The following is a 12,344-nucleotide window of genomic DNA, read 5'->3' on the forward strand; positions in this document are numbered from 1 at the left end:
TGTTGGCCCTAGATGTTAGGAGAATGAAGATTGCAGGGAAAATACAGGAAAATGGTCAAGGCCCCTCAAATGTTCAGAATCTTGCCCAGCATATGATGTAAATATGCACCTGCACCCGGGTGTTCCTTGGTTATAGTCTAATGTAACTGCGCATGTGCACCCAGGTGTCCTGGGTTATAGGCTTAAGTATAAAGGACAGTGGTTCTGATCCACAGTGCCCTCCCCCAGCCCCTGGGATATCACCAGGCGGGCCAGGGGAGGCCACTACTGTTGCTGGAGGCTGTTGCTGCCAGTGCCCCCAGGATGCGCAGAGAGGCCACCGCCGCTGCTTCTGCTGCTACTGATGTAAGCTGCTGCTGCTGTGGACTGAGCTCATGTCGTCTGCCAATGGATCCCGGGATCTTTCCTAATTACCTACCCTGGACCTGCGTGTGAGGGGTCTGGTGACCCAGTCTGTAAAATGGGTTAGAAGGATCTGAGCCCTAGCTCTGACAATACAAATGGAGAACTTAGTATAACTAAAATAATGAAACGTTTTAGCTTTAGTGATGAATTGCTGTAACCTGACAATTGGCGTAGTCATGTAACTTTTCAAAGATCCACTGATAGAAGTGGAATTTTCAGTTAGTTGGCAGGGAGATGGTGCCAAATGACCCAAGCCACCTTAGTAAAGCTTAGCTCTTAGGTTCCTTTGGTAGAAATGATGCCCTGTAATCATCATTCTGGCGAGAGTTAGGGAGGGCAGTGGGGATTGTGGACACCTCCTCTGGAGTGTTGTCTTTTCTGATAGAACACCACCGACCAGCCCTGGACTGTGCATTCATGATTACCACCTTGTATTGGCTTTACCTCAGTCACACGCCCACAAACTAGCACACACACACACACATATATATATATATATACAGATGGTTCCCGACTTACATGGTTTGACTTATGATTTTTTGTCTTTACGATGGTGTGAAAGCAATGAAATAAAAAAAAGTTGAAAATATTGTAAATTGGAAGCAAATATATTCAATTTATGATGGGTTTATTGGGTTCGTAGTTTATCCCATCGTAAGTCAAGGAGCATCTGTATTGAAGTAATTTGAAGTAAATTATGGCATTTTAGCAGCTGGGTTTTATAAAAAACTGATGACTTCGCATTGGCACAAGTTACATTATAATTTTGTCAGAACTTGAATGAGGAGGTCAGGGCTTTTAGACGAGGCTTGGGAATGATATCTGAAGAGGTGACAGCTGAAACCAAGGGAATGGATGAGATTTTCGTGAAGTTACTGGAGTTATATGACAATAATGTCTTACCTTTTTTTCCCTCAAAAGAATAAGTGTAAAGGGGGAAGAGTGGAGGTCTAAGAATTCATAGTCTTTTCAAGCAGGAGAGGAAGGTCCCCAGTGTCACCTGCTCCAGAGGTCTAGGATGCTAAGGACTGTAAAAGATGGAATTGTCTTGCTCATGGAACACTGGGTAGAAAAGAATGTCAGGAGAGTGGTCCAGGGGAGTCAGGTGCAGAAGTTGAGAACGAGTGGAAAGAGGAGCAGGGAGTGCAGATGGCTTTCTGAGCTAGTCTGGCCTCGGGACAAAGTGAGACGTGGAGGGAGAGAAGAAAAGAGGCATAAGATGAAGTTACTGGTTATGTGACATTAATGTGTTTTACTTTTTTTCCAATCACTTTTTTTGCAATCAGAAATGAGTGAACAATCAGCAAAAAACAATTCCATTCAAGAGGGACCCACAGATAAAAGTTCTCCTGAGAAAAGCTGTCAAATTGGACAGAAACAACTGGTATGGCACACAGATTTTATGATTCCATGTTCTTTGAGGCATTCCCAACTTGGGCATCTCTGAAATGCCCATGGATTTAGGTGGGAAGGTGAAGCCCAGTCAGGACTTCTCAGGAAGGATCTCTGCTCCCCTGTGTTCTGGGACTTGCCCTTTGCTTCACTCTGCTAATTGCGGGGCTGGTCTCACTTTAATATCTTCTCTCCACCTCTCACTTCCCTGATTTTTAGCCCAGTGTTCTGTGCAATAAAATCCTGCCCTCAAAGTGGGGTGGGGAGAAGGGGGAGGGGGAGGGAGAGGGAGGTCGGGGATTAATTGGGTGGGGGGCACATGGTATAATCACAATTTGTGGTAATTGGCATGCTGCCAATATTGATCTAGCCATCACATCTTGAGCACGAGTGGTGATGGTGAGCTTTGTACCCTATGAATATTCATGACCAATAAAAAAAAAAATCCTGCCCTCACAGTAGAATATATATAGAGAGAATATATTAGAATGTTTTTATTTAACAGACTCTTATTTTGTTCTTATTAGGTCATGTCATGGTTATAAAACTTTGTATATATTAACTCATCTAACCCTATCACAAATACTTTTGTGAACTGCATTTTGCAAAAGGAGAAACTGAGGCTTAGAAAAGTAGGAACTTGCTCTGGGCACACCACTAATAAGTGGTAGAGCCAAGATTTGCACATATGCTGCTGAGAGTAGCAATAGGTGATATTAAATTGTGCTTATTTCATAGCTGTTCCTAAATGGTTCATGAAGTTAAGTTTTTAAGATAAATCCAATATACACACAAGATGAAATTTTCAAGAAATATATTTATGTATTATTTAGACTGACTAGACTGTTATTAAACTAAACAAACTGCAGTAAAGCCTACGAGGTCTGTTACTTATTTGTTACACTGAAAGTCATATCCTAAAATTTTCTCTTTTGTTTCAAGGTATTGTATTTCATGTATATGTCAGCCTCTATGTTTTCAGGCTACTGAGATTATTTTCATCTAGAATCCTTCAAAAGAGCATTCCTTTTCCTCATGACATACGAAGGTACTTCAAAAAGTTCGTGGAGGTACTTCAAAAAGTTGGCGGAAAAATAGAATTGAAAGATAATATGAATTGAGGATAATTGAAAGATAGTACAAATCTATCCATGAACTTTTCTGAAGGACCCTCCTGTGTGCTACTTGTGCAATGTTTTGCTGCTTGTCTTCCAGATTAGGTCCCATTTAATTTTTTAATAATATAAGTCCCCAGAGACTTGTGAAAATTTCTCTTAACCACTCTAGAAAGTCATTCTAGCAAGATTTTCCTTGTTCAAATCTGGCTGTGCCTAACAGTGGATCCTTCAGGTGGCTCTTCCGAACTGGAGCCCCAGTGGAGTCCACACCACAACAAGACATGGAGTAGGTAGGAAACACCGCAGGGCACTGAAGGTGACAGCTGAGTGCGCTGTGGGTTCTCACTGTGGTTAGAGACACTTTTCAGGGGCTTCTTTGGCTAACAGCTAAGGGGCTTTTACTCCCTTCTTACCCACCATAAAATGCTAATTCTGATGTTCATCCCCATCAGATTTGGATAACTGACTGGTGTTTCACAGGTATAAAAAGAATTCTTCTGCTCCTCCTCAATTTTTTTAAAAAATATTTTTATTATATGAGTTTCATATTACGTATTTCTTTATTCAAAAAGAATGGCCTAATGGGAGAAAATTTATCTTTTGAAAAGTAGTCAGATTAAACTGTTTATTTCTCTGTGTAAAACATATATACTGTATTTTTATGCCATTATGGTGCAAGTCAGAGAGTTAATTTTGAGACAATGTAAAACAGATAAAACTATCCAGCTTTTCCGACTAATACATTTTATTTGTTTCACAGCAACAAATAGAGCGGCAGTTAAAATGCCTGGCATTTCAAAACCCTGGACCACAGGTAGCAGACTTTAATCCTGAAACAAGGGAGCAGAGAAAGAAAGCACGAATGTCAAAGATGAATGAGTATTTTTCTGTAAAATACAAGTAAGGTCATAACTTACTATATTTGATTTGTGGGATTATAAAATGCATGAGTTAGTTTCAAGAAATAGACTGTAATCTCAAACTAGGAATCGATTTAAAAAGGGCTTCAACTGCCCTGTACTAGAGTAATAGCTTTAGTAGGAGAGACTTCCGATGCACTATCATTGCACTTATTGATAGTCCTGTGCCCATTTGATATCCTGAATCCATTCCTATGTTATATTATTTCTCTTTCTAATGATTTTTTTTGTTGTTACTAAAAGTAATCTCCCATGTGCGGATCTCCCACAAGATCACTGCCATATAATATTCTGGAGTGTTTCTGGATGACCTCTAGGCTGCTGTCTTTCAGAGTAAAAGGAGCATGCATAGGAAGTTTGCTGCTCACTATTTATTATTCTCCATGTCGAAGACAATTACATTGTCATATCAGTGTCATTCTTTTCTTTTGCAGAATTGTGAGGAAGTATGACAAAAGTGGCAGGCTCATTTGTAATGATGCTGACCTGTGTGATTGCCTAGAGAAGAATTGCCTGGGCTGCTTTTACCCCTGCCCCAAATGTAACTCCAACAAGTGTGGGCCGAAGTGCCGCTGCAACCGACGGTGGGTCTATGATGCCATTGTCACTGAATCTGGAGAGGTCATCAGCACGCTGCCATTTAATGTTCCTGACTAGGAGCTATTGTGAATAGACTGCTTTGTTTTTCTTATACATTTAAGTTGATCTCTTTCTCATAGGTGAATTTTAGGCCTTGGGGAAAATATTGGTAAAACATACCTAAGACTCATGTTCTCTCAAGCTGCAGAACCGTGCAGGATGAGCAGTAGTTCTATAACCTTCTGAGTGTGTCTTCTCAAATTTCTCAACTTGTGACCTAAGAATGTGACAGAGGATGGATCAGCACCTGTCATCATTAACCCCATCAACTTAAAAATCTCTTCCCTCTTGGCTGTTTTTGTATAAAATGTAGCTTTAAGATTTTCAGAATCTATAGCTGAGAGCTTTTCTTACATACAACATAGAATCATAAATCTACAATAGCTAGTTATTAGAACCTTGTACCAGTTCTAAATCAGAACTGCCATTTGGATTTAAAGAAAAAACCCTTGTGAGTTTGCAGTATATATCCATAGCCTCATTTTGAATTGTTCATGTTTTAATAACATTAAAATGAAACTTGGTAATACTTGGTAATATTTTTATTATTAAAAATGTGTATTTTTAGGACTTCAATATCCTCAAAGCCAGTGGTTTACTTTTATCACTTCAGGGTCAGTATTTCAGGATGTTTTTCAAAGGGAGGAAACATTATACGAAAATGGTTTGTTGTATGTTTGCTAGTTGAATGTATTCATGGGCAGTTGACTGGGTACATAATGTGGTCTTTTCAATTCTGATAAACTGTAGGAGGTATATAGAAATTTGAGTTCAGCCTTCTCTGAATTCATTGTTGACAATGGTCTTGTTTACCCTGTCACTGGTTCTCATTCATTAGCGTGCATCACAATCACCTGGAGCACTTGTTAAAACACAGATTTTGTGGCCGGACACCTAGAGTTTCTGATTCATTAGGTCTGGGACAGGGCTCAAGAATTTGCATTTGTAACAAGTTCCCAGGTGATGTTAATGCCCCTGGTGTGGGGACCACACTGAGAACCACTTCTGAGTTATATTAGATACATAATATGAGGAAGTTTTTAAATGGAGTAATTTAATAAATTTTAAAAAATAAATAAGAGCATTTTGTTTTAAAATACGTTTGAAATGTTAAGTTTTCAGTGTTTATTTTTCCTTCTAATCAGTGTCAAAAACACTTGTTTCTGCACAACGTACGCATGCCAGGGAAGGTTTCTGACAATTCTGGACTTATTACTCAACGGTATGTCTTAGGACTAAAGTATCAAAACTCCTAAAAATCATGCTGTGACCGCAGTACTCCTCTAGTGTAGTAAGAGAACTCATTTTCTTCTGCATCATTTTACACAGAATATTTACCTGGTCTTTGGGACTGCACTTACCTTTACTAAGCATCCACTGTGAGCCAAACAAACATCATCCTAAGTGCTTCCAATGCATCATCTTTAACCATCCCAGCTCTGTGAGGAAGATACAACAGCAAATTACCCGAGTCACGGCCTTTGAGACACGTACTGGGAATGTGCAGCTCTGAAACCAGTGAGAAGTGGGGGCCTCTTTCAGCTTAGTTTTTATTTCGTTTTGAGAATAACTATCATTTTGTAAATGGTGGGTCAAAGGCATTGTTTTATTACTTATTTTAGAATCACATAATTTTAAAGCTGAAAGGAACCTTACAGCTCATCTAAGCTGTGAATTAGTCAACACATACTAAGGAGAGCTGCTCTGGGCATCAGGCAGCAGGCTAGGTGCAGGGAATAGAGAAGTGGGCAAAACCCACCTGCTTTCCATCCTCATGGGGTTTGTGGACTAAAACAGTCTTTTTGTTTTCATTGTCTTGTTTTTTTATTATTATAACTGAGGAAGTTTAGAACTATTGTAATAAAATGAGTTGGGTAAAGACATGTGGGAGAGCTGACAACACGTGTTTTGAAGACTAAAACTAGGTCAGTGTTCTTTCCATAATACCACATATTCCCCAAATTGGCCTGATCTAAAACTCATCCAGGTGCTTTTAATAATACACATGTCTGAGCCCCCTCCCAAACCTGAGGAATCAAGATCTCTAGGGGTGAGACCCAGAGTCCATATCTTTTAATGAGCATCCCAGGTAAGGCTCATGATCAGATAAGCTTGAGAAATGCAGCCTTATATCATCAGTTGTCCTCTTTTCAGACTAAAAAATAATCCTCAGCAAATTAGCATTAAAATTGTCTTCCCTTCTTCCTCCTCTTGTCATTCAGTCTTAAGCAAGTAATCTGGCTTAAAATAATCTTGTTTAAAAAGTATATTGGCAAATTATGTTAAGTTTTCCAAGTAAGGCAAAAAATAAAGTAAAACATCACACAGTTACTAAGCAGACACCTCATACTGCTTTTATGGAACTTAACAAAACATTTGATGAAATGCTTTTTCAGAAATCAGGTTATTTCATCTTGATATGCCAATTCAATGCATTTTTTAAAAGATTCCTGCACTAAATGATTATTGCAAAAATAAATTTATGTGATTTGTCAGAAATTTATTTTGCAAGTGTCTAACTTTTAATCACAAAATGAGTAAAGCTTTTTAGTTATTTGAACTAAATTTAGATTAACAAGGAATGCAGCTGCACTGTCTGATTACATTAGCCAAGGAAATTGTCTTGTCAGTGTAATAGGATTTTTCTCTTTTCTGCTTGGCTATCTTTCAATGCTGATGGTGTGTCTTCATGAATATGTAAAATCAAAGGGAAGCTATTTTACAGAAGGTTATTTAAATATAAACTGGTACGTACTGAAGGAGTTAGACAAGTCATCCTGTGCCCATTTCTGCAAGAATTTCCAACTGGAATATTATATCACATCAATTTTCTTGACAACTTTGTCTGAGTCTAATTTGGAAGAATTAAAGAATATCCATACAGTGTCTAAGACAATCCTCTTGTCCCTCCCCTTCTGCCCTTGGGATGCTAACTCGCAGAAAAACCATTTAACCTCTCCCTTTATATATTTATTTGCTTTCCTGGAAAGTGAACAATGCCAACTTGAATATTTTGTGGATATCACAGACTGTAGTTCTATAATGCCTTGGAACTTTTAAACGTTTTCATGAGCAAGGCTTCTGCGTTTGCCCATGTCGGCTATTTGCTGCTTAAGTCCAGAGGGTGTCTTTTACATTGATTACAATTCCGAGAATGCTCCCTAAGTTGTATAGCAAAGTGGCCCCACAAACAGGTGCCATTTGATGTGTGGATTTCTTGATAGTCCAGTATTTATTGACACCATGTGCTGGGCATTGTGTGCTTTAGATTAGCTCAAATTATTGAATAAAATTATTTTTAAAAATCCTCATGTCTTCTCTCTTTCCTATCTACTTTTTCTTTTTCCTTCATTCATGTGGTGTCTATAACAACAGAAGATAGTTTTAAGGTTATTTAGGACAGTAGTCCATATATATGATACAGCCTAAGTTTTCAAACTTTTTCTTTTTTAGAATCTATATTTCAATCATATATTTATAATATTCTTTTTCATATTCACATATTTCCCCCATCTGCTTTTTCTACAGTATTTTTCTTCACAATGTGGAAGAGAAGTGACTCTCTTATTATCACTATCCATGTCTAATGAACAACATAGTTTTTTACGACTTAAGCTTCATACTTAATTTGAAAAAAAAAATTTCATGTTTACGGTTTTTAGTTTTAGCAGATTATTGTTCCCATACTGTTGTATGGTTTTCTGTGTGTTCTTTTTAAGCTGGCCAAAGCTTAAGTCAAATAGAATAAATTCAGAGAGTTCAGTGACTGAGTTTAATTGTTTTTTCTTCAGTAGAGCATTTAATAGCCTTGCATGCTTAATAGATATGCTACTTAGTCACACTCTTTCACTTATTCACTCATTTATCAAGCAACTCATATGTGTGGCCAGGCACTTTACTAAGAGCTAAGGATACTATGGGTAAGGGAAAAAACCCTCAAACATGGTCTCTGCCCTTATGGATCTTACAGAGTAATAGGGAGAGAGAGAAGGAGACAGAGACAGAATAATCAAGTGATCACACAAATGAATGTGAAAAGAATAATGGGTAAGAGTAGTCATGAGCTGTAAGGAAACCTTTACATACTCGGGGTGGTCACAGGAGTCTTCCCTGAGGTCTGGAGTTTGAAAGTGAGAAGTTGCAAAAAAAAAAATGGGGGTGGGGCAAGAATGTTTCCGGCAGTGTGAAGAGCATGTTCAAAGATCGGTGGCAAGAAAGGATGGAGTATGTTCCAGACTCTGGATGAAGCCCGGCTGGGTGGAGAGAAAAGCTTCAGAAGCCTTTGTAGAACAGATAACGGTCATATCACGTCAGGCCTGTTAGTTACATTAAGGAATTTGTTCTATATCCAGAAAACAATAGAAAACCATTGAAGTGCTTTAAGCTGAGGAGTGGGTGGGTGGGTGTGTGTGAGACACAATCATGCTTGCATTTTTAAGATATCACTCTGGCTGAAGTGAGGAAAACAGATGGGAGGACTTTTTGATGGAAGAGATGTGGGGTGAGGAAGACAGAGAAACCACAGGTGGCTCCAAGTTTTCTGGTTTTCCCAATCAAATAGATGGTGTGGCCGGTCACTGAGCTGGGGAACACTGGAAAAGGACCAGGCTTGAGGAATGCTCAGGAATGCCATTGCTAGTTCATATGATAGTTTTGTGTTTAGTTTCATAAGAAACTTACCAAAATGTTTTCCAGAGCAGCTGAGTCATTTTGCATTCCCACCAGCAATGTGTGCAGAATCCACTTTTGCCACATCCTTGCCAGCATTTGATGTTGTTACTATTTTTTATTTTAACTGTTCTTAATTTGTGTTTCCCAATGGCTGATGATAATGAACATCTTTTCCTGTGTTTATTTGCCATCTGTATGTAATCCTCAGGGAATTGTGTCTTTATGTTCTTTTCTCCCATTTTCTAATGGGATTATTTGATATTTTTACTGTTGCATTCTGAGAGTTTTTTACATATTCTAGCTATGAGTTCTTTGTCAGGTATGTGGTTTGTAAACATTTTTTGTCTTTTATGGATTGTGCTTTTGGTGTTATGTCTAAGAACTTTTATCTAAGCCTTTTGTCCCAAAGATTTTCCCCTATTTTATTTTCTAAAAGTTTTATGTGATCCATTTTGAGTTAATTTAGAAAGGAAGTTAATCAGAAAGGAAGAAATAAAACTGAGTTAATTGAGTTGCTTTATTTGCAGAGATGTGAGGTTAAGGTTGAAGTTTGTTTTTTGCTGTGGATAATCCAGTTGTTTCAGCACCATTTGTTGAAAACTGGCCTTCCTCCCTTGAATTGCTCCTTGCACCTTTGTCAAAGATCAGTTGTCCATGCTTGGGTGGGGCTGTTCTTGGGTTCTCTATTCTATTTCATTGATCTACATATCAGTTCCTCTGCCAATACCACACAGTCTTAATTATGGTAGTTATATACTGTCTTAAAATTAAGTAGAGTAATTCCTTTCATTTTATTTTTCTTTTTAAAAATTGTTTTAACTATTATAGTTCATTTGCCTTCCCATATACACTTTAGAATAATCTTGTCTATATCAACAAAAACCTTGCTAGGATTTTAACAGGAATTTTATTAAATCTGTGTATCGGGGAGAATCAACTTCTTTTCACCTTGGGTCTTCCAATCCATGAGTACGGCATGTCTCTTCATTTATTTAGATCCTCTTTGATTTCTTTTGTCATCATTTTGTTGTAGTTTCTGACATAGAAGTCTTGTATGTGTTTTGTTAGATTTACAATGACATATTTCATTTTTATGATCAATTTTAAATTGTATTGTGTTTTTTTGTTTGTTTGTTTGTTTTTTGACTGGTAAGGGGATCACAACCTTTGGCACCGTGTGGTCTGCACGACGCTCAGCCAGTGAGTGCACCGGCCATCCCTATATAGGATCTGAACCTGCGGTCTCAGCGCTACCAGCACCACATTCTCCCGAGTGAGCCACGGTGCCGGCCCTGTATTGTGTTTTTTAGTTTCTGTGTTCACTGATAGTATATGGAAATACAATTAATTTTTGTAGATTGATCTTCTATCCTACAACTTTTCTGAACTCATTATTTCTTGAAGGTTTTTTGTAGATTATTTGGAATTTTCTATGTAGATATAATTTATCCTCTGTAAATAGGGACAGTTTTATTTCTTCCTTCCTAATCTGTATGCGTTTTCTTTTGTTTTTGCTCTGGCTAGACCTCCCATAACTATGTAAGATAGCAAAGGTGGGAGTAGACAGCCTTACCTTGTTCTTGATAAGGAGAAAGCAGTCAATCTTTCACCATTAAGTATGATTTAGCCATTTTTTTAGGGTAGATCTGATGTAGAAAATTTCTCTTACTTTTTCTTTATCTGAGAATGTCTTCATTTTCCCTTCATTTCTTTTCTTTTTAAAAAATGACTGGTAAGGGGATCTTAACCCTTGACTTAGTGTAGTTATCAGCACTCTCTGAAGTGAGCAACTGGCCATCCCTATATAAGGATCCGAACCCATGGTGTTATCAGCACCACACTCTCCCAAGTGATCCATGGGCCAGCCCTCATTTTTCCTTCATTTCTGGAGAGTATTTTTGCTGGATATAGAATTCCGAGTTGCCAGTTATTACTATTTTTTTTTAATCACGTAAAGCATGTTTTGCCACTAGCCTCCACAGTTTCTGAAGAGAAATCTACTGTCATTTGAATTGTTTTTCATCAAAAGTAAAGCTTTTATCTCTCTAGCTGTTCAAACATTTTCTCTTTGTTTTTAGCTTTTAGATATTGAGTTATGATGTGTCTTGGTTTGGATTTATCCTGTTGTTGGGGTACCTTGTTACAGCCCAGCCATGGTAGAAGTCAAGTTTCCCCAACTGGCCGTTACTGGTGGGAGGGAGGGAACAGATTATTTCTGTGGTCCTTGTCTGGAGTAGAGGGGTTATTGTCTAAAAGTTTTCTGAATTGCTAGCTGCCCCTTTCTTGGTCCTTTGGCTACAGAAGCCAGGCTTTTGGGGGATTTCTCCATCTGTACCATTGGCATTTGTGGGTTGCTGGCTTCTCCATTACCCAACCTTCATGCACCCAGGGATATATAAATTAAAAAGAAAACCCAGGGTACTTTCTGCCACATCATTCTTCACATCCAAGGTCCCTAGCCAGTCTGCCTTCTCCCCACCTCTTGGAGTCATCTTATATTTGTTTTATTTATACTGTCCAGAGTTTTTAGCTATAATGAGAAGAATGGAAAAAAGCACATCTATTTCATCTTTCTGGGAATGGGAGTCCCTTGTCGGGCTTTGACATCAAGATAATGCTAGCCTCATAAAAGGATTTGGGCACTACTTTCTCTTTTTTTGTCTTAACTGAAAGGCTTTGTTCCAGATGAAATTTCTCATGCTTAAATATTTGTTGGAACTTGTCAGTGAAGCTGTCTGGGCTTGAAGGATTTTTTTTGGAAAGATTTTTAACAACATCTTCATTTTAAAAAGTAGTTATATTCTTTTTTCTTCTATTTCTTCTTATGTAAATTTTGGACATTTATATTTTTCTAGGAACTATCTATTTTATCTAAATTTTCAAATTCGTGAACATGATGTTGTACAAAATATAATCATTATTTTTAATTGTCATCTAAGTTATTGAAAGGATGGTACAAACTAGTATCCTTTCAGAAAATCCCTTTCCTCCCTTAACCTAGTCAGAGTAGTATTCTCTTGCTTATAAACAAAACACCCTAACAATGCATGCACCATCCAGAACATGGAGACTCTTACATGTAGTTGCAGCAAATTGATTTTCAACAAATTTCTACAAGAAATTCAGCTCTTCTCTTTCCTGAGATATACTTAAGGCCTGACTTAAGATGTATGGGCTAAGGCCCTCCAGTTTCTTTTCA

General features: G+C 38.0%; 1 protein-coding gene across 1 annotated transcript; it reads left to right on the plus strand.

Annotated features, from left to right (window-relative positions):
* Positions 1 to 1,693: 1,693 nt before the first annotated feature.
* On the plus strand, positions 1,694 to 4,492 carry ARL14EPL (ADP ribosylation factor like GTPase 14 effector protein like). Its single transcript, XM_063084859.1, has 3 exons — positions 1,694 to 1,789; positions 3,676 to 3,815; positions 4,270 to 4,492. The coding sequence occupies exons 1-3, from the start codon at positions 1,694 to 1,696 to the stop codon at positions 4,490 to 4,492; spliced, it is 459 nt and encodes a 152-aa protein (XP_062940929.1).
* Positions 4,493 to 12,344: the final 7,852 nt, after the last annotated feature.

The sequence above is a fragment of the Cynocephalus volans genome, chromosome 2, assembly GCF_027409185.1.
Source record: "Cynocephalus volans isolate mCynVol1 chromosome 2, mCynVol1.pri, whole genome shotgun sequence".
NCBI lineage: Eukaryota > Metazoa > Chordata > Mammalia > Dermoptera > Cynocephalidae > Cynocephalus > Cynocephalus volans.